The 24,137-nt window shown below is 42.9% G+C and overlaps 1 protein-coding gene across 4 annotated transcripts in view; it reads right to left on the bottom strand.

The window, feature by feature from the left end:
• The window catches only part of LOC126281263 (solute carrier family 2, facilitated glucose transporter member 1-like), a 510,926-nt gene that overhangs the window by 223,923 nt on the left and 262,866 nt on the right, over positions 1-24,137 (bottom strand). The window contains exon 1 of one of the 4 annotated variants that reach the window (XM_049980076.1): positions 18,285-18,391. The exons of the other annotated variants lie outside the window; for them this stretch is intronic. Within the exon in view, the coding sequence (XP_049836033.1) occupies positions 18,285-18,305 (21 nt within the window). The 5' untranslated portion in view covers positions 18,306-18,391. Of the gene's footprint in view, positions 1-18,284; positions 18,392-24,137 lie in introns of those variants that run through there. 4 annotated transcript variants of the gene reach the window in all.

The following is a 24,137-nucleotide window of genomic DNA, read 5'->3' on the forward strand; positions in this document are numbered from 1 at the left end:
TGCACTACACTTCAAAGTGACACAGATATGTTCCATAGCATTATTTTTCAGCATAGTAGCCAGGTCTCCGTGAACAACGGTATGAAAATTCTACCACTCTTTCATCAACGATCACAAAGCCATTCGAGAACTTACGTGTAAACATCCTCATCGTCGGAAAACCTTTTTCTCCCCCCAGGTGTTCTTTCAGTTTGTCGAAAACATGGAAATCAAACAGTGCAAGATCTGGTGTACCCCATCTCACCAACATCTATGCGGTCTTAGTCAAATTGTTGGCAGTATTTTAGTGTGGCTGGACGTGACATTCGTCTTGACCACGAGAAGAATACTGCCCAGCCTACTTTAACTTTGGGAGTACGTTTCCACTTGTAGCTCCATTTCAGTCTCACATTCTGCTCCTGTTATACGTACCGCTGCAAAACTAAGTCTGATAACGCAAATATAATAATAATGCGCCACTCTTGTTACGCAGTGGTCTTAGCGAGGGAGTATATGTGTAACTTACTTTCTGAACTCGCTACATATGTAGGATAATGGGAAGTCCCGTACTGGAATGAAAATACTACAAGGCGAATCCATATAAAATAGTTTATACTAAATAATCAGAGCGCCATTTATGGCTTTGGTGGGCGAATCGGAACCTACCGACCGCCATGTCCTTGGGTGTGGTATGGAGAGGCGTGAGGTAAGCGCACCGCTCTGTAGTCAAGTTCCTTGATCCTTTAGAGTCTTACTTCTCATTCAAGTAACTCCTCATCCCGCCTCAAGAGTCTGAGTACACCCCGGACCAGCCCTGAGACCAAGGTAAAGTCCGTGGCAGTGCCGCGAATAGAACCCACGTCCTTCGTGTAGCATCCAGACACGCTGACCACTTTACTTTAAAAATATTAGTTTATTTATCGTTAGAACTACAGAGTTTTTTGACACATAATAATAAGATAGGTGAGTATTTAAATAACAATGGAGGCGGAAATTCTAGGAAGTCACAGAAAAAAATTGTCAAATTTCGAAACTGGGGAAAAGCGAAGTAGGTGTTCGCGTCTCAGAAGCATCCTGAAATATTTGCATTTTTCTGATGATATTTTATAATTTGCCTCTTGTGAAGATATAACTTCAGCAATAATCATGGAACAAGTTTGAAACTAAGCTTGGAAATCAATTACAATCATACTAGATAATGTAGAAGCGACATATTGTGAAGAAAAAAGTATGAAGTCACAGAACAAAACGAAAATTTGTTAATACGAGTATTAAGTGCACTTTTAAGACGATGCCTAGATGAACAGAAACATAAACAGAAGAGTAAAACTGATAAATTAAGCAGGGAATTGCAAGCTAATTTTTCTATAGGTAAGGGATGTTTGTGATCTTTTTGACATATTGGAGTGAGACATGGACTTCGAATAACGAACAAGCAGATCAGGAGACTAGTCGGTGACGTTCAAATGGCTCTGAGCACTATACAACAAAATGGAAGATGGTAGGTCAGAGCAGAAAACGTAAAGGAGCAGCGACGGATGCGTGTAGCTCAAGATCGTAATGCACAGGCTGATGGTGGTGGTGGGGGCGGTAACCTACTTACATCGTAAATCCTGAATCGTCTTAGGAGGACTGATGTCAGCGATGGGCTTAGTACAGCTAGGGAGAACAGGAGAGAGAATGGACACTGGAGAGTAAAACTGCACAGAGATTCACAGTCACACCTTGATACTTCGATCGTATGACGCTTGTGCACAATTGTAGTGCTTCAGCTCGTCACTTAATACATCAAGGTGAACATTATTCCTTTTGTTCGTCTTCTATGCTTTTCCATACCATTCATCCGTTAGCGATGAAACTTTACTGAGTTGAAACCACCTAATTCCAACAGGGTTGTGGGTGAAAAGGGTAAGACATTACAGTATAGCTCAGCAACGTGAGAAAGTTTCAACCAAATTTTGTATATACATGAGTCATTATTCGTATAGAACTAACGTGCGGTAACTATACCTCTTCCAACACTACGGGTGCGTGTGGGTGAGAGTATCCGTGGCCTGTAAAAATATTAGATAACGACCCATATTAGTATCGAATTCATAATTTTCTGGAGCGCTAGGCGTATTGGTGACAGCGGCTTTAAAGTTCTACCCCTTGGCGTGGTGTGTGTCTGTTGGCGTGTGCAAGTACAGTGACGTATCGGCGTATCTCTCTGACGACTGAAGCAATTTCTACCACAGTTGGTACACGTATCACTGGAAAAATTCACTGTGACAATAGGACGCAATAGGACGTCTCCGGTATCCCTATGGCTATGGAATGGGAATGAAAAAGTGACATAAATGCATGACCCAGCAACTCCTGGAGCGATTTCAACCAAATCTGGTGCATGTGTGACTCATAATAAGTTATAAGAACACTGTGAGAATAAGATACCCCTACTACACTTAGGAGTGTGGCGGGAATGAGAAAGGATGACGTAAAAACATTCTAGAACGATCTGGTGATATTTCTTTCCCGTATTAAGTTGACTTGCAATATTTTAAAAGTATGAAGCGTAATCTCTCATGCGTGTTGTCGAATGATTTAACAGGGTCGCGAGAATGGCTAATGCAGCGAGCTAACATTTGTGTATACATACACGCCTGTATACATACACGCGGACGAAGCCGCAGACAAAAAATTAGTTATTATTTTATCATTTTTCTAATAACAGTTATTGTTAAAGGTCACAACCACGCTAAGAAACTATCGCCACACATTGGGACCGATGACCTTTGTAGTCAGCACTAAGTAAATGACATAAAACGTATGTGGGCAGCCGTCTGAAGGTGAACCAGTCAGATTTAAATCTGTAAAGGTGCTATTTATTAAGAAGTAAAGCAATGAACTGCGTTCAGTTGTTGTTTCTACTTTCAGTAAGAATACACGTCTAAGGAGAGAATACTCTAACTACGGGGGTATGAGCCAAAGAACTGCAGAAATGAACAGTCCACTAAACATCAGTGAAAGAGTACATGTTGTCCAGTGTCCTGTACCAAGGAGCAACTCCCGTAGAAAGTAGACAGCGCAATAGGAGATGCCCGTTTCTTGCCGATGACACTCGGAGAATCTTCACCGTGTATGCATGCTTACTCACTTACTTGATCATTGTACTATGTATATTTTACATTTAATAGTATTGTCAGTATTAGCAACGCTTGTGACAGGAGTAATGATCATAATGCTATCAGGAAATAGTCATAGTCAAGCACAAGGTTGTCTACAGGGGAGGGTAATCCGTCCAATGCTGCTAAACTGCTTGAGCGAAGTAAAATACCGGCACAGTAAAGCGCCTCTTCTGACCAGTGTCATCTCCTGCTCGAGCTCCAGAAGCCATCTTCGTTTTTCTCTGGGTAGTCTCTTGCGTCATAAGCTGTGTGAGGAGAATACGATGAGCTGTGTACGAATGTAGTGGCTCTCCTTGAACGCAGTTGCACCTTGAGTTTTGTGTTGCAGCTGCAAACGTGCATAGGTCAAGGGAAGAAATGTGTTGGAGCTAAAAGATATTTATGTTAAGTGCGGAACTATTAGCCATGCAACTAATGAGGTGCTTTCAGACTGCCGTGAAATGTTCTGCAGCGTTTTGTTTTTTTCAATTTACGCAAGCAAATTATTTTACGAGAGCGTATTGTCTCCGACTCATTCAGATCCATGGGAGGAATTAATGCCAAGAGTTGTACCACTTCTAAACCAAGAAGATACATTAAATGAAGTTTTTAATTTGTTATAATCATCTTCTTAGAGGTACTGTTATCTCTTATTACCATATTAACAACCCATAATTCAGACATTTCAGAATACTTCTATCAGTAACTGTGTGTTGGATACCAGGAAACCATGTCTGGAAGTAATTCACAACTCTTCTTCAACATACTTCATTATAGATCTTATGTTGTAGTAAAGCGACACTCAAACTTACGCCATCTCCTTTTTGTACATCAATGATTTTCACACCAGCACACTTCATAATAGGTGTTAATTGTTTTCAGTCACTGATCACGTATCCTGCACTGATCAATTTTCGACTCTAGTATTTGTTAGAATTTGTGACGACGGCACGATCATGGTGCATCAAAGCCTGCAGGTACGGATGTGCCGTATGTTGCCGCTAACCGGACAAGGTGCAGTCGTGTTGCAACGCGACCCACATTCGCCGTTCGGTCTACAGTTTCTCCCGGGCTGCACTAACTGCCTCTATGCGTAGCTGGCTGAGGCTTGGATTAGCTGCTGCATTCGCCACACTGAAGTCATTTTACGCGCTTATTGCCTGAGAGTAGCTCAATAATGACTCAGCGTTTTCTAGACGATAAGGCTCTTATATCTATGTACATTCTCTGCAAGCTATTGCTCAGTGCATGAAGAAAAGTACGGCGCGTTGATAGTCGTCGCATCACTTTCGATTCCATTCACGTACCCAGTTCGATATTTCTTATTTTATTTTTCCTTTCTGACAGTGATAATCTAGTCCTTCTCTACCTGAAATGTTGTTTTTCCAAGATAATTTTTCCTTCGTCGGATTCCCATTTAAAATTCCTTGATCAATCCAACTTCACACTGGGTAAGGTTAATTCTACATAACGTGTCAACAATGTGGCAGCTATTAGGAGGTTGACATTTATGACATTACGATATTTTTGCGTTAAATATTTCTTCTGAATTTACAAATATTTCTGGCGTTCTTCAGTTTACTAACAATATAAAATTGTTTCCATGTAACATTTTGGATTTTCTTTCTTTCTTTCTTTCTTCCACAAACCATAGCTTCCAGCAGAAAACAGCGCTGTCGGATAATGTCCTATTTCTGCTCAGTTTGGTAAATGGTTTGTGTACCAAATGTGTGGATTAGTTGTAGTATTGTGCAATCTTAGAGCAACTAGTCTTGGCGTCGTTTCTAATGTGGCATCCTCCCAAACATAATGTACTGGGTGACCGAACAGTCTCTCATTCAGTCACATCCTGCGGGAGTTACTGCATCTGACAGATCTTGGATTTTGATCTACATTATGAAACAGACTCAGTGTCCCAACTATTGAGCACGCCTAACAACTCTAAATGTAAAGCGTATTCATTGCAGTAACTGGTAGAGTCCGTGAAAGTTCCGAAATGACTTTCCAAACGCGTCCATAGTGGCAACCACGAAAGTTAGGATACAGTGCGATCAGCTGATGAACTAAAATGACGCCTCAGCATATGACCCACCTACAGGTTTCGGGAAGACTCAGCCACACGACTTTCATTGTTGCACCATTACCACCATGCCACAACTTTCTGAACTGCGCCCTCTCGCCGACTATCTGGCTGCAACTTGTCTTCTCGCTTCAGTCGGTACATTGTTGGCTTGAGCTGAAGCGCATCTTGAATTTATTACGAGCCTAAATCTGGTAATTTTGATTAACAGAACAATAGTTTTGATTAAAGTGTACCAACCTTGTTCATCAAACACATCGCTCGAGAGAAAAAGCTAAGGCCTCAGAAGGGGAGGAGGAAACGAAATGAAACTTTACAGGTTGAAAAAGTATGTAACTTTATTTCAATGATCACAGTCTCCAGGAAAATTTACAGGTAACTTGGCAGTGTGAGTCCGCTTATCAGTATGACGTTTCGCTCCCTCTGGAATGGCTGCGTGCGCTGATACGGTTAGTATGGGTGTCCGCTGTATCTTTTCCTGAGGCAAGCTGACCCACAACTGTTGTAACTAGCACGGAGATAGAACTGACGACCAAGATGGTCACATAAATGTTCTATCGATAACAAACCTGGAAAAGTTGCTGGTCTCGGGGAATACCTCAACACCATTCGGACAGTTCACTTACTCACTCACTCACTCAAAAAATGACTCTGAGCACTATGGGACTTAACATCTGCGGTCATCAGTCCCCTTGACTTAAAACTACATAAACCTCACTAACCTAAGGACATCACACACATCCATTCCCGAGGCAGGATTCGAACCTGCGACCATAGCAGCAGCGTGGTTCCGGACTGAAGCGCCTAGTACCACTCGGCGACAGCGTCCGGCTCACTCACTCACTCACTCTCTCTCTCTCTCTCTCTCTCTCTCTCTCTCTCTCTCTCTCTCTCTCTCTCTCTCTCTCTCTCTCTCTCTCACACACACACACACACACACACACACACACACACACACACACACACACACACGCCGTGTCTGGATGAACATCGTTCTTTTCAGATAAAAAAATATAACTATACTGTCGCATCAGATGTGACACACAAGAACGCAGGATGTCTGTGACGTATGGCTGTGCCCTCAGATTTATCTCAAACACTATCAGCCGCAGCCTGAAGCCATATCTGACTGCTCCTCACGCCGTTACGCCAGGAGTAAGGGATCTCTGCCTCTCCACAACGTTGGTCCCTGCCATACTCGCTGACGATGGTCACGCGGGGAAATGCAGAACTGCGATTCGTAGCTGGACACAATACGACACCATTCATCAGCAATCCATGCTTCCTTGTCACGGCAACACTCCACAAAATGGCAGCTGTATTGCTGTGGTGTGAAAGGCAGCTTATGCATGGGAAGGTATAAAGGGCGTTCAAAAACAAACGAGCTGGAGGCATAATTACAGAAACCAGTACCTGTATGTTAGAAGGATTGACCCTGGCTATTGAGACACTCGTCCCACTGTGACACAAGGCGGTGAATGGCTATCTCATAAAATTACTGGGGCTGCGATGTTAGTTCCGCACATACAGCTGGATGTCGTCATCCTAGGTGAATCATTTTCCCCACAGAGCCTTTTTAAGGGGACTAAAAATGGCGTAATCACAAGGAGAGAGGTCTGGACTGTATGGAGGGTGGCCTAGAACCTCCCATTTGAATTTCTGCAGGAGTGCCGCGACTGTGTCGGCCGTGGGAATCTTTACATGGTCGTGGAGCAGAATGACCCCAAGGGTGAGACTGCGTGGTCGTTTTGATTTGATAGCTTGGCGAAAGGTGGTCAAGGTTTGCGGGTAACGCTGGGCGTTCACTGTTGTCCCGTGCTGCAGGAAATGAATCAGAAGAGGCCCGCCCATCTTGGTCAAAGAAGAACGTCAGCATAACCTTTCCTGCACTCGTGTGGATGGGCTTGGCTTTTTTTGGAGACATCTACTGGATGCTTCTACTGGAGACTTTGTCGTTTTGATTCTGGTTCGAAGTGATGACACCATGGCTCATCTCCAGCCTCCACTCCTGTCAGGAAGGCATTCCCTTCCCGACCATAGCGCTGCAGATGAGCAATACAGTAGGCCATTCGACATGCTTCCTGGTGTGGTTGAAGACTATGGGGCACCCATTGGTCACACACTTTGCCCATGTGCAGTCGTTCCTTCATGATGGTGTGAACCCTTCCGACGCTGAATCCGACGACGGCGGCTACGGTTTTCACTGTCACTCGGAGGTCCTGGGTAATGAGTGCATCCACCAGCTGGGCGATGTCATCTGTAATACAATGTGGTGCTCCAGACCGTGCATCATAGGCTAACGATACGCGTGCTCCCCTAAAGCGCTAGTGCCACTCCTTGATCCTTGCAAGGGACATGCAGTGTTCGCCGTACACTTGTGACATTCGTCGATGAATGTCCATTCCTCCTACTCCTTCCTCTGTCAGTAAACGAACACCACCTCTTTGCACTTCTGGTGACGCCTCCTAGTCACTGTCTGCATTGGACGATTGATGAAGGCTGCTGCTAGCTCTGTATAGTCACGTGTCGTGCACGTGTGCCATCTAGCGAAGGGCTGTAAACTTCCATGTTCTGGTCGGAACCACACCTCGTTACACACGCCACGATATGACCTTCCTGTCACCGGTTCGCGCAGTCGAGACTTCGGCTCGTTTCTTTTTGAACGCCCTTTATAAATCATAGTCCGGTTGTTGTTAATCTCTGACTAATGATGCGGTCTGACAAAGAATGTTGCAGGGATTACTTGTTCTTGGATGGCAGGTGCAAATGTGAAGTGTTAGGATGTACTAAGTGCACTATACGACGACTAATGTGGAAACCTCAGCTACTAGCCATTCAACAGAAAACCCACAACAGGCTAAAACCACTAACTTGCCGAACTTTGGGATTACATCACTCCACTACTCTCCACATCCACAAAACCCAGATGCGACCCATCCTCTGCCATACAAATGTTGCTTGCATCTCCGCCCCACCAAAGGCCTATAAGTCCCTACAAATCCTCTAATGCCATGACCTCCTTCTCGCTTTCTGCATCCTTTTAACTTCACCCACCTAGATCCTTCACCATCTCATCAAATTCCCACATCACCTCAACCACACAGAACACCTCCGCGTCTCCTACACTGTACGCAAACTAGATTCCAATCATCCCATTGTCTCCCCTCTGATCACCAACCCTGCTATGCTGCTGCGACTTCACAAACACATCCCTCTGTCCCTACCATTAGACACACTTCATCCCTTACCCAATGCCTCTTCAAACCACTCCCTCTCCCAGATAATATCTGCCCTGATATTTATCCCACCTACCGACTTCAACTCTTCCCCACCTATCCCACTCCACATCAGGACTCCCCTCTTCCTTTCTGTCTCCATCTACCCCACCCTTTTCCTCTTGCAACCATTACGCTATCCACAAGACATAATAATCCTAACTCTCTGTCTTACACACCGACTATATTTCCCGCCGTCCACCTCAGCTCCTGCCTCTCGTCTCCATAGTTTTCTCTCTCTAACAGAGAGGGGACATACTCTCTCCTCCGGCAATACCTCTCACCCTGGCGCAGGTCCTTCAGTATTTAAGTGAAAGTGCAGTCCTCAGAATTTTTATCAGAAGAATTTCACCGTCCTGCGAGGATTTCTTTAACTTCCAGTTCCCTGTGTACCGATGTTCTGCAAATTGGAACTTCTAACACCAGTTGTGACACCCCTAAAAATTGCACAACCCAGTCAAGATACCAGAACGAGGTGCTCAGCGGAAGATTAATATGCTAACTGTCAAGTATTTGTTAAATGTTAAATACTTGGAAGTTCTTATCTACTGTAGATTTTTCAGTTTATCGACGTATCTTTTTGCTGCATTTTACATCTCGTGAGGCTTGAGGCCTTAAAACAAATCTTAGTGTTTAGAGTGAAATATTTCGTGAAGATAGAGGAAAATTGTAACAGAAGTCACGGAGAAGTACAGCGGCACATCATATATTCAACCCTTGTTGGCACTGTTGAAAAGAAAATGGAACGGAAATAGCACTGTGCAAGCAGACATGGACTTGTTACTGTGGAGGAAGGTAAGTGAATCAGATCAGAGGCAGCTATCTGTACGAATATGTAATGACACGATTAAATAAATATAACAACACACATTTAAATCCACTCACTTTTGAAACATGAAAACACAGCATAAACTTTATTCTTATATTTGTAAATTTCAGTTCACAGCGGAATTTGAGATATTTGAAAGCAGTCGCCAGTATTCTGTGAATGTGTCAAGGAACGCCGTCTGTTAGAAACGCAAAGAACTATTTGCACAAAGTTTTCATTTTCCTAAATGTATAAACTCGGAAATGCTGACATTTTTGTGCTCAATTCTTTCAAAAGATTAATAATTTAGAAAGCATAAATATGTAGTGAAAGCAAATGCAACATGTATAACGAATTAAAATGGATGCACGGGAGCTGCACTCGCTAGGCAGAGATTTTATTTTTGTAATAGCTTTGAGCACAGTTAACGTTGTGGAGTTTGTTGTGTTGTGTTCTCGATATAGAGCAGCAGCACGGGTCTGTGACGATAAAGGAATGCACAAGGGAAATTAACTTGGAACATGGCAATATACGGGAATATCAGAAGGAGAGAAAAACCACTACAGAATCATTGATGTGGTATTGCCATAAAATGAGCGATGAAAGACATGAAGAACGACGACAACCCAGATAAAATACCCTTTTCATTGTAACGTACTGTTTCCCAAGAAATAAAAATCCTTTTACTGTAAATGTAGGCATTACCTTCATTTAAATCAGTAAAGTGGATCCGAGCTTTAACTTAACTATTTTTCTAATCCACTTTATAAAACATTTGGCACTGTACCAAACAGATCGTACTGCACAGTATTTTTTTGTACACACAGTTATCTTGCGTAATTAATAGTTCAGTTGTACACTATGGTGACAAAAGTGGTAGGATAGCAATATGGCGGTACTATAGCGTACACAAGGTGTAGAAGGCAGTGCATTGGCGGAGCTGCCATTTATGCTCAGGTGATTCATGTAACAAGGTTCCCGACGAGATTATGGCTGCACGACGGGAATTAAGACTTCGAACGTAGAACAGTAGTTGTAACTAGTGAATGGGGCACTCCATTTCGGAAATCGTTACGGAATGCAATATTCTGAAATCCACGGAGCCGAGAGTGTGCCAAGAATACCAAATCTCAGGGATCACCTCTCACCACAGAAAACGCAGTGCCCAACGAACTTTTCTTAACATCCGAGATCAGCGATGTTTGCTTTGAGTTGTCAGTGCTAACAGACAAGCAATTCTGCGTGAAAAACCCGCAGAAGTCAATGTGGGACGTACGACGAACGTATACCTTAGGACAGTGCGGGCAAATTTAGCGTAATGGGCTGTGCCAGTTGACAACCGACGCGAGAGTTCCTTTGCTAACAGCACAACATCGCCTGCAACGCTCTCTTGGGCACGTGACCACATTGGTTGGACCCTACACTATTTGGAAACAGTGATATAGTCAGATAAGTCCCGGTTTCAGTTGGTAAGAGCTGATGGTAGGGTATGAGTGTGGTGCAGACCCCACGAAGCCATGGACCCAAGATGTCAACAAGGCATTGTGCAAGCTGGTGGTGGCTCCATAATGGTTTGGGGTGTGTATAGATGGAAAGGTGTGGGTCCTCTGGTCAAACTGAGCCGATATTTGACTGGAAATGGTTATGTTCGGCTATTTGGAGACTATATGCAGCCATTCATGAACGATAAGTTCCCCAACAACGATGGAATTTTTATGGATGACAATGTGCCATGTCACTAGGCCACAGTTGTTCGTGATTGGTTTGAAGAACACTCTGGACAGTTCGAGCGAATGATTTGGCCACCCATATCGCCCAACACGAATCCCATCTAACATTTATGGGACATAATCGAGAGGTCAGTTCGTGCACAAAATCCTGCACTGCAACACTTTCGCAATTATGGACAACTCCCGGTGCGGTCAGGGATTTTCACCTGCTTCAAGATGACTGGGTGTTGTTGCGTCTTCATCATCATCATCATCATCATCATCATCATTCATCCCCATTACGGTCGGAGGAAAGCAATGGCAAACCACCTCCGCTAGGACCTCGCCTAGTACGGCGAGGAGTACGGGACTTCATCATCATCATCATCATCATCATCATCATCATCATCAGCGAGACAAATCAAATGGCTCCAAGCACTATGGGACTTAACATCTGATGTCATTAGTCCCCTAGAACTTAGAACTACTTAAGCCTAACGAACCTAAGGACATCTCACACATCCATGCCCGAGGCAGGATTCGAACCTGCGACAATAGCAGAAGCGCGGTTCCGGACCGAAGCGCCTAGAACCGCTCGGTCACAGCGGCCGGCTATCATCGAGACAGCATTGCTCAGTATTTCTGCAAGGAACTTTCAACGACATGTTAAGTCGGGCAAAATGAGGCCCTACACAATATCAGGAGGTATCCCGTGGCTTTTCGCGTCAGTGTAGGTGTGACAGTGTGAGTGGTTATTTTGTATACTATGACTTTAAGTCACTGTGTAATACAAAGCGATGTAAGCAATACCGTTTGAAGACTTTCACTAACACTCTTGTGCTAATTTTGTTTATTACTGATTTCAAAATTGTCTGTTTTTGCGCAAGAAACAGTAATTTTCCGCGTCCTTGAAATTTACTTATAGCACGGCGCTGAGTAGTTCGATACCAAAGGTCACATTTTTGCATAAATCGGTACTACTAAATTTATAAAATGCCGACAGTCACGTTATAAGCTTAAGCACGAGCGTGGGCGTGGTGGGTGTTTTCCAAGCAGCAGCTGCTGGATTTCCAGCCGGCCAGCGGCAGGCGTGCTCCACAAGGCCACGTCCTTCCACCGCAGCCTTCTGCCGCCACAGCGCACTAATTCCTCCGTAAACACTGCTATCTACTTTTTGGTAAGGCACCAGCAAACACACCTGTAATGACAGAAACGGGGGACATGAAAGCCATCGACGCCGTGCAGCGGTTTTTTTTTTCAGTTTTCATTGTGTTGAGTATCGATTGGGACGCATGGCTGAGCATCTGAGAAGGGGCAGAATGTCTGAAGTATCAAAATATACATGACGACATATACTCAAGCACAAAATAGGCTTCTTTTCTGTCTGTCGATCGCTTTTTTTTATTACTTCATGACCGATTTCGGGCAATGTCACCTATCTTGAGATCTGTTACACAGCATAAATAAATGACAATTGGGTTCAAATCCTGCGTTTACAGTGTTACACAGCTACTTTTTTCTGTCTAATGATAACATAAAATTGTTTCATTACAAAGCCAATAATTTTTTCTATCTAACTACAATATAAAAGTTCTATAACACAACACGCAACATAATTAGATACAGAAAAAATGTATTTAGCTTTGTAATATCGCAAAGACAGCATTAGAACTCAATTTTCATTTATTTGTATTTTTTAACTTTTTTGAAGATGGGTAACATTGCCGGAAACCGGTCATGAAATAATATGGTTCAAATGGCTCTGAGCACTATGGGACTTAACTGCTGTGGTCATCAGTCCCCTAGAACTTAGAATAACTTAAACATAACTAACCTAAGGACATCCTACGCATCCATGTCCGAGGCAGGATTCGAACCTGCGACCGTAGCGGTCGCACGTATTCAGACTGTAGCGGCTAGAACCACTACGCCACTCGGGCCGGCATGATATAATAAAAAACATCAACCTACAGAGAGGAGATCAATCCAATTTTCTAAATAAGAATCCTGGATAACACCCCGTGTGAAGCATGTCCAGTTTTGATAAAATACAATTTTTTTCGTTCCAATTTTGACAAGACACTGAATATCTACTTAGAGCATCTGTAGTAGAGGTAGCGTCATCACCAAAACACAGGCAAAAAACTGCAAAGAGATAAACTACAAGTAAATATTTCCTGTTTTGTGGCTTCATCGCAGTCGTTAGGCTTAGATGGCAATGATGATTATCTGGTAACGTGGCTTTAGCCTCGAAACTGATTACGGCAAATGATTTACTTCCTGTAATATTATCAACAAAAAACACATTAAAAATCTTAGTCTGAAAAATGAGACACCAGGAACTATGTGAGTGTGAAAGAGAGAGAGAGAGAGAGCACTAAACGTTTCCTAGCGTATATTGCAGATTTCTATGGAATCTGTAAAGTTTCGAAATTCAAAACACACAATTTCTCGACTGTTCTCTCTTAACCAGCAACGAATTCGCACATGGACTTGCAAACAGACAATTTTAAGAAGGGACTAGAAAATAAATATGAAAATTTCAAAAGAATTCGTGTCATTGGAAACCAGCCGTTTGGTGTGCTGTGTTCAGTAGACCTGTTCATCGGAAATAAATAATGGCACTTACGAACCACACACGCACACGAGTATGTCATATGTACAAAAGAGGCCTACGACCCTTCTTACTTTAAATTTTTTGTTGCACAGCTGCACTCCTCTAGGGTAGTGGACGCATCCGAAGTTGCAATTCCTTAATGGAACAGTTAAGGAATTAGAACCGCACAACCCATACGACTATAAAAAAGTGAACACCTTTTCCGTTCTAACACGTAACTAGAACGTATTATCAATTCTCAGTGTTGTTCTCGATCAGTGAATAAGGCTATAAAGGACAAATATGACCCATTGCAATTAGTAGCTGGGTCGCCATCTTTTTAATTAAAGTTTAAAAATTAATTTTCTCGATCTATACAGCTGGAAGTCCAGTACACACTATATTTTAAACACAGATACCAAACTACGGCTTATATTTTCACAGATATTGTTTTCTCTGTTCTTAAAACACAAGTTTATATTTCTGGTGAAGTGTTCACTGGCTAAACAACGATCTTACAGAAGAACTTCCTCACAGCATGATTTACAATGGAGTGAAGTAGTGAAGTGCTTGAGTCATGATTCATTTTCCGGAGGAACAGAGTTCATAGTTCACTTCGCCCATACCGAGGAATGGTCTCCGCTATTTCACTAAATCAGTTCAGGAGAATGCACCGTTGTATCTACAAAAAATACAAAATAAATAAATAAATAAATAAAAGAAAGGCCTTATTCCTCCTCAACATCATTTTCTAACTAATCGAGTTAGCTGCTCATATCTAATAATCTAAATATCGACGAAACAGTGCATTAAAAGTCAACGGATGGAAAACGAAAGTAATGGGAATACGAGAAACGTGAAACAAATTAAAGTCAGTATAACAATGTATTATGTCAGAACTGACCAGGTGAAACAATTCTGTTGTCTCGGTAGAATAATCACAGAGGACAATAGATATTTCATGGGAATAAAGAGAAGGACTGCACTGGCAAAACAAGTGTTTTTGGATTAAAAAAAAAAAAACATTTTCACCGATAAACATATGATCACATGTGTCAGAAAATCCTTTGGAGAATTATTTGTAATGGAGTACGCTGCTCTATGACACTGAGCCGCTTTGGTTGGATTGTAAAGGAATCTACTCGAAGCTGTTGAAGTGTGAATATGATGGAGAATGACTAGTACGAGCTGGACGGAAAGGAAAACCAAACCTGGAAGTCTTAAGGGAAGTCAAGAAGAAGAAGATTACTAAAGAAATGGAAAACAGAAAAATAAAATTTATTGGACACGTCGCCTACTCATCGTTAACAGACCTGGAGGCAAAGGGCTGGGAAAGGGAGGAAGAGGACGACGGCCCAGGAAGAGGTATTTGGAAAACATCAAGAAGAGGATAGATAGGATGCGACAATTACAATGAACCGAAGCGAGCCTCTAATGACAGAACGTTGTGGTTGCGTCGATACGATATTAGCCTTTAGAATATGTACGTATGATTGCTGAAAACTTTATTTACGAACCGTTTTGAGTAAGCGACATCAGATAAAATATGCTTAGGAAAGCTCATGCAAGTGAGAATTACAAGAAAAACACATAATCTCATGTACAAATGACTTAGACGTATTTTCAAAAGATGTTATTGCGGGACGTCGTATACCAAACTGTGATGCGACGAATAACAATAGCTGGCCGGTGTGGACGAGCGGTTCTAGGCGCTTCAGTCTGGAACCGCGCGACTGCTACGGTCGCAGGTTCGAATCCTGCCTCGCGCATGGATGTGTGTGATGTCCTACGTTTCCTAGCGTATATTGCAGATTTCTATGGAATCTGTAAAGTTTCGAAATTCAAAACACACAATTTCTCGACTGTTCTCTCTTAACCAGCAACGAATTCGCACATGGACTTGCAAACAGACAATTTTAAGAAGGGACTAGAAAATAAATATGAAAATTTCAAAAGAATTCGTGTCATTGGAAACCAGCCGTTTGGTGTGCTGTGTTCAGTAGACCTGTTCATCGGAAATAAATAATGGCACTTACGAACCACACACGCACACGAGTATGTCATATGTACAAAAGAGGCCTACGACCCTTCTTACTTTAAATTTTTTGTTGCACAGCTGCACTCCTCTAGGGTAGTGGACGCATCCGAAGTTGCAATTCCTTAATGGAACAGTTAAGGAATTAGAACCGCACAACCCATACGACTATAAAAAAGTGAACACCTTTTCCGTTCTAACACGTAACTAGAACGTATTATCAATTCTCAGTGTTGTTCTCGATCAGTGAATAAGGCTATAAAGGACAAATATGACCCATTGCAATTAGTAGCTGGGTCGCCATCTTTTTAATTAAAGTTTAAAAATTAATTTTCTCGATCTATACAGCTGGAAGTCCAGTACACACTATATTTTAAACACAGATACCAAACTACGGCTTATATTTTCACAGATATTGTTTTCTCTGTTCTTAAAACACAAGTTTATATTTCTGGTGAAGTGTTCACTGGCTAAACAACGATCTTACAGAAGAACTTCCTCACAGCATGATTTACAATGGAGTGAAGTAGTGAAGTGCTTGAGTCATGATTCATTTTCCGGAGGAACAGAGTTCATAGTTCACTTCGCCCATACCGAGGAATGGTCTCCGCTATTTCACTAAATCAGTTCAGGAGAATGCACCGTTGTATCTACAAAAAATACAAAATAAATAAATAAATAAATAAAAGAAAGGCCTTATTCCTCCTCAACATCATTTTCTAACTAATCGAGTTAGCTGCTCATATCTAATAATCTAAATATCGACGAAACAGTGCATTAAAAGTCAACGGATGGAAAACGAAAGTAATGGGAATACGAGAAACGTGAAACAAATTAAAGTCAGTATAACAATGTATTATGTCAGAACTGACCAGGTGAAACAATTCTGTTGTCTCGGTAGAATAATCACAGAGGACAATAGATATTTCATGGGAATAAAGAGAAGGACTGCACTGGCAAAACAAGTGTTTTTGGATTAAAAAAAAAAAAACATTTTCACCGATAAACATATGATCACATGTGTCAGAAAATCCTTTGGAGAATTATTTGTAATGGAGTACGCTGCTCTATGACACTGAGCCGCTTTGGTTGGATTGTAAAGGAATCTACTCGAAGCTGTTGAAGTGTGAATATGATGGAGAATGACTAGTACGAGCTGGACGGAAAGGAAAACCAAACCTGGAAGTCTTAAGGGAAGTCAAGAAGAAGAAGATTACTAAAGAAATGGAAAACAGAAAAATAAAATTTATTGGACACGTCGCCTACTCATCGTTAACAGACCTGGAGGCAAAGGGCTGGGAAAGGGAGGAAGAGGACGACGGCCCAGGAAGAGGTATTTGGAAAACATCAAGAAGAGGATAGATAGGATGCGACAATTACAATGAACCGAAGCGAGCCTCTAATGACAGAACGTTGTGGTTGCGTCGATACGATATTAGCCTTTAGAATATGTACGTATGATTGCTGAAAACTTTATTTACGAACCGTTTTGAGTAAGCGACATCAGATAAAATATGCTTAGGAAAGCTCATGCAAGTGAGAATTACAAGAAAAACACATAATCTCATGTACAAATGACTTAGACGTATTTTCAAAAGATGTTATTGCGGGACGTCGTATACCAAACTGTGATGCGACGAATAACAATAGCTGGCCGGTGTGGACGAGCGGTTCTAGGCGCTTCAGTCTGGAACCGCGCGACTGCTACGGTCGCAGGTTCGAATCCTGCCTCGCGCATGGATGTGTGTGATGTCCTTAGGTTAGTTAGGTTTAAGTAGTTCTAAGTTCTAGGGGACTGATGACCTCAGCAGGTAAGTCCCATGGTGCTCAGAGCCATTTGAACCATTTTTGACTAACAATATCTTTTGTAAATACGCATAAGAACAACTGTACATGAGATTGTACGTTTTTCTTGTATTTCTCACTTGTACGAGGTTTCCTAAGCACTTTTTTCTGATGTTGATTACTCAAAACGCGTCATAAATAAAGTGTTTAGCGATCAAAACGCTTCCGCGGAATTACTGGATATCTACGAAACTTTTTATTACAATCACAGCAGACTTGCCTCTAAGAGTAGTTAGTTGGGCCACTTTCTCGACACTGGTCTATGGTAACAATGGTGACAAGGTTTGAGGTGATGTTGCGAAGAGGGGCGAATGTCTTTATGGTTTGTTGAGAAACATTCGTCGCCTGCACAAATAATTAGGGACGCTGAGGCGTAAAACTAGTACAAAATAATTGATACTTTGCTGAGGTGCCTCCAAAACCTGCACGCAGAGTGTTACGGAATGATGACGTCGAGATGACGATTATCGATCAACGGTGACAGAATTAGGCTTCTTGCCAGAATGAACTCGGACGTCACCTTCGGTTGCTTTTTCACTCTGTCCTACCGTGGGAACACTAGGTTTCACAACTGCAACGATCTCTCATCACATGCATCGTATCGTCGAAAGATGAATGTGAGACACTGCGAACGGAAGAAGCAGCGAACTTCTGCGTGCGTATCATCGCCTCTTGACATATTCTGAGCCAGTCCGTGACAAGCTCATTGTGTGACGTTTCTAAGTAAGTTCAAGGCTGAGAGCACACGACGACTGCTCGGACAGCTTGTGGCCGCACTTATTTACATGACGTACGCTTTAGGCGCGCCTACCTTCAGCCTGCTGGCTCCCATGGCGTTGCGCGTAGCGTGGCTGGCGTGGCGTGGCGTGGCGCGGCGTCTGCTAGCGGGACTGGCTGGCGCGCGCGGTCGCCGGCGCCTCTTATAGCGAGCAGAGGCAAACCCACTGCCGAGCCTGGCCTGTGCTGGGTTGGGTTGGCGCCGCGGCGCGACCGGTTCCCGCGGTAACCAGCCGCGGCTACAGGTGCCAAAGTCTGCTTTCTGTCTCGTACTGTTTAACCATCCCACTGGCCTGCCGCTTAAGGCACTGACGCGACCAGAGGGTATTCACTTTCTTGCAGACAATCTGTATCGGCCCCTCCCAGGGGATACTGCCTTACCGAGAGTGTCTGCAGCAACGGGCAGGAGGGTACGCGTTTTCCAATGAAGCTGATGGCTATGTTGATGGTAATTCAACTACCAGCATGGCTACCCAGGCTGAACAGGCCTCAGCAGAGTGGAATACTTGTGTGGATTGACACTTCTGCGGAGAGACATTTGTGTGGAGCCTGGGGATTTTGCTGGGATAAACGTCTTTTCACTGGTAGCATACACTCAAAAGTCATGGGATACCTCCTAATACCGTGTCGGACATTTTTTGCCTGGCACTGTGCAGCAACTCGCTGCGGCATGAGCTCGACAAGTCGCTCGAAGTCTCCTGCGGAAATACTGAACCATGGTGCCTGCATATCCGTCCGTAATTGCAAAAGAGTTGCCGATGCAGGGTTTTATGCACGTAGTGATATCTCGATTTAGTCTAGAAATATGAGATGGGATTAATGTAGGGCGACCTGAGTGGCCAAATTATTCGCTCGAATTGTCCAGAATAATCTTCAAACCAATCGCAAACAACTGTGGGTCGGTGGCGCAGTGGTATCCATAAACGTTGTTTCGTTGTTTGGGAATGTGAAGTCCATGAATGGTTGCAGATGGTCTCTAAGTAGCCGAACATAACGATTTTCCAGTCGACGATCAGTACAGCTGGACCAGAGAACCCAGTCCACTCCATGTAAACACAGCCCACACCATTATGGAGCCACCACCAGCTTGCGCAGTGCCCTGTTGACGAGTCCATGGTTTCGTGGAGTCTGCGCCACACTCGAACTCTACCATCTGCTTTTACGAACTGAAGTCGGTGCTCATCTGACTAGGCCACTATTCTGCAGTCGGTCACGATCCCAGGAGAGGCGCTGCACGCTGTGTCGTGCTATTAGCAAAGGTACTCGAGTCGGCCACAGATGTGTTGCCATATCCTATTAAAGCCCTAACGCATACGTTCATCATACGTCCCACATTGATTCCTGCGGTTATTCCAAGCAGTGTTGCTTGTCTGTTAGCACTAACAACTCTAAGCAAACGTCGCTGCTTTCGATCATTGAGCGAAGGCCGTCGGCTACTGCGTTGTCCGTGGTGAAAGGTAATGACTGAAATTTTATCTTCTAGGGACACTTTTGAAACTGTGGACCTCGGAATATTGACTTCCCAACCCATTTCCGAAATGGAACGTCCCATGCGTCTAGCTCCAACTACCATTCCGCGTTCAAAATCTTATTTCCCGTCGTGCGGCTATCATCACTTCGGAAACATTTTCACATAAATCATCTGAGTACAAATGACAGCCCCGCTAACGCACTGCCCTTTCATCCTTGTGTACGCGACACTAATGCCATCTGTATATGTGCTTATAGCTAACCCATGACTATTGTCACCTCAATGTATTTAACTAATCTAAATGGGGGAAGGCTAATAATGAACGCGTGACTGATAATTTTCCCTGATTGCTCACACGTTGATAATATAAGACCCAATGAAACCTTTGCACAGATTACAGCTCAGAAACTAAAAATAAATTATCTTTTCCTGAAATGCTCTGTTTTTATACAACCGTCTTAAAAAGCGTCCTTCATCGTCAGGTTACACATCGTGGAACATCTCAAACAGAAATCTCTGTGCGGCACATCCGCTGTCCAAGCTGATCGTTCCGCGCGGGGTAGTCGTGTGGTCTATGGCACCTTGACAGGGTTCGCGCGGCTCCCCACGTTACCATAAATTTCTAATTTCCAAGCTCCTCGTTCTGCCACGATACAATACTCTCTCTCCATTACTATTCAAGATAACAATTCGACTCTTATCTATTTGCTTGCCAGAGCTCTACTCAATAACGCAATCTCTGGAATCCACACATTGTGCATGGCCTATTTGTTCGTCATGCAAAGCTATTTTAAGTCGCAACGTTCCGAATACACTTGTAGTTTTCATTGAATTTTCATTCAAAGATGCACCAGGTGGCGGTGGCGAAGTATCAAACGAACTGTGATTTACTACCATTTCAATTAGTGTATAAACCTTTCAAGGTACACTAAGAATGTGTTTCCTATCTAGCAGTGTAGCATAATATGCTGTAGTCTACGATACGCTTCGCAATAAAGGCTGTTTGGCCTTTCATATTATTAGGAATCAGTTGTAATTTGTGTTTAAAGGTTGGAAAAACTGCGACACTTTTTTATTATGACTGGTTTGGCTGTATTCAGACTAGGTATAGGTTAAGTTGTTATGTGGCACTTTGGTTGAAAGTTGGAAAAGCCAATGGAGTAACTTTCGAAGTGAAATCCTGTGCTTTCAAGGCTGTGAGTTGGGTTAATGGACCAGCACCTCATTATAAGAAAAGCTCTCTAATGCTAGAGAATCTAAAGTGAAGCCTTGGGACTCGGATGGGTAAACTAGGGTATGTGAATTCTTTTTGGTGGCATAAGAATAGTTCCAATAACAATAAGAAAGGAAATGGATTATTCACGGAGGAAAAGCAGGATATCAAGAATCGAGAAACAAACTAATGATGAAGTAGTAGCTATGACGAATACAAGCGAAAAAGTGATAAGACTGAAAGAAAATCATTAAAGTGGTATAGATATCCGTTGAGAATGCCAGATCATTGGCGGCCAACAAAAAAGTTTTCGTGAAACCGTTTGGCAGACGAAAGCGCGGTAGACCACGACGTTCTTGGATAGGTAGTATCAATGAAAAATGGAGCATCGCCGTGTACTCAGGAAGAATGCCCTAAATAGAGAGATTTGGCAGAAGATAACAGGGATGCAGCAACATGTTGTTACTAATTGATCGTTATACTAATCAATCCTAATATAAATTGCCTGTCATGCTGAATACATTCTCCGTAGCAAGCTTTAACCCACTTGGTTCAAATCTCATTTTTATAACAATTTTCATTAATATTAGAATAACGATATTCAGACGAGGTACTTCGTGCACCTTCGGCTGCCGCCAGAAATGCACTACGAAGCGAAGTGAGTCGGTCTGTCTTGTGAGTCTGGAACGAGGGGTTGAACGGTACGGTTCGTATTACTGGCCGCACCATTAAAACTTCGCACCCGCGCCACATAATATTGTATTCAAATAACACGACTTAATGTGCAAAGCAGAGATGGACAGGGTGCCAACATATATTTCTTGTGAACATGTTTCTTATAAGACTTAATGTAATAGGATTGCGATTGATTATAATAGGAACTGTGAAACGTTAGACTTTGTAATAGAACGTATGCAAATCATCTTATTAGGAATTTACAGCTTTGTGTGTTTTTATTGGCATCCTTAATCTTTTACAACCTCTCTCCAAGAACAACGAACTCGCGGCCTAGGCTATGCATCTGGGCTGGGACAACGAAATCCACACAAGTGTAGCAGAATCTGTGTTTTCCACCTTGAAGCGGCAGGACTCGACTGAGCCCCTCGCATATTCAGCATTTCCATTACAAATGGAGACAATTATGTGCTATTCGTGGTGACACGGAGGAGGGTAAGCGAAGGAAGAATTATTGTGGGAAAGGAGTGTTGATTCCAACGTAGTCTATAACCATCATAATCGATAATTAGCTCAGTTAACATTTGACCTGATGCGAATTCCATAAAACCCTTAATTTACGTCAGTACTCATTTTCCCCTATTATCTCTCCTTGTTTTCCATTCGTACCGCCGTAATCTCCCTGATCTTGTTCCCATGCAGCGACGACCGGTGTTCGTGCCACTATAATAGAATGTTGCTGCGTATTGCAAAGCTGAGATCATCTAATGGAATAGAGTGGCTTAAAAAAAACTGTCTAGCAGAGTTGCACCCTTGGCAGCGGCATCAGCAGCCTCATTCATCAGCATATCGACATGTCAAGTAACTGGCACGAACGATACTCTGGTGGCCAAGCTTCAGCGAGCGCCTGAAGACGTTCCTTGATCCGCGGTACGGTACGTGTTCGTCGCAAGAGGCTCTTGAGAGCACTCAGGGAATCAAGGCATACAATAGATTTATAGACTCAGTGTCACATGACGTGCAGTGTGGCGTGGTAAATGACAAACAGCTCGGCAGCAAAAACTCCAGCTCTGGTTTAAAGGAGAAACCTAAAGGTCTCTCGTTCGACAACAAAGGCGCATTCCAGTATTTTCACTCCGGGAAGTACTGATCCTACTTCGTTCTTATTCGAGATTGTTTTCAGTACGAAAGTCTGATTTATAGAGATGATGAATGGTATGAGGACATGATGACTATTGAATGTATCAACGCTATTGAAAATTTTTCTGGTAGAGATTGCAAACAGAATGAGCAGAGAAAGTGTAAATGCATCTTGTCACCATCTTCCGGACTTTGAGAAAAACTGAGTCGTCGGCTGAGGGGGCGCCGGAGCATCATACTAGCAGATCGAATATACTGTTGGCCGTAGTGTAATGGATGCATATTGGTGGAATATAGTGTGGCAATAGGAGCGGGCACGGGTCCTTTAAAAAGGACTGCACAACGAGAGGGTCGTAGGACTGTTCTAATGTTTGTGACGAATAGACCATTGACTACAGCCGAAATCCAGACGGAGGTTACTGATCCAGTTTCTCCAAGAACCGTCGGGAACATATTATTGAAAGTTGTATTGAGATCTGGAGTTTCAATGCGACGTTTACCGCTGGCAGCAGAGACTTGGATAATGTACCGCCAGAGTCAACTGGAACATTGAGTGGTATTCCGTGATATTTAGCAGAGTGTCTCGATTTTGTATGTTGCGATCAAACTGATACCAACGTGTCCGTTGTTGACCTGATGAAATGTCGCGAGTAGCAGCAAGTCTAAGGTCCATACCTCTGCAACACGTGGAATGTACTGTTGGGTGATACTGTATATGACAACAGGACTGTTTTGATAGTGACTGAAGGGAGGCTGAATGGTCATAAATACGTGGCAGGAATGGTGAACGTGCTGTGCGTTCCTCAATGACCAGGGTACGAAAGAACATATTCCTGCATCGTAATTTAATATTGCATAATTTAATTCATAGCGTGAAATGTGTGCATTGCGAAAAATTAATGATGTTTGACTTGTCTACCCGGTCTCGAGATTTTACACCCATGGACCATGTCTGGAATGGGATGGACAATCACACCAGCTTCCAGCCAATAATCTTCATAAACTGACAAAGCACATTTTTAAATCGCACAGGAAATTAATCAAGATGGCATTCGGAAGCTAACGAATGTAAGAGTATTTCGGGCCATATGGATCACTCCTCATAATGATTTTGATGCTGATGGACATCTGTTCTGAATGGAAAAAAGTTTAATCTTTTGATGTCCGTTATGTAATGAACATATCCACAAAGTTTAATAAATATTGGAGTGATGTGTCATAATTTAACACTTCAACTTTCGTCAGAGTATTTATGGGACGATCGCGTAAAATCAGTACTGAAGACGACGACTGGAAGGGATAAATTTATTTCAAATATTCTGGGAAAATTTAGGGCATCTACAGGTATATAGGTAATCGCATACGAGACGCTAGAGTGCTGTTCCATC

This window comes from Schistocerca gregaria, chromosome 7 (assembly GCF_023897955.1).
Source record: "Schistocerca gregaria isolate iqSchGreg1 chromosome 7, iqSchGreg1.2, whole genome shotgun sequence".
Taxonomy (NCBI): Eukaryota; Metazoa; Arthropoda; class Insecta; order Orthoptera; family Acrididae; genus Schistocerca; species Schistocerca gregaria.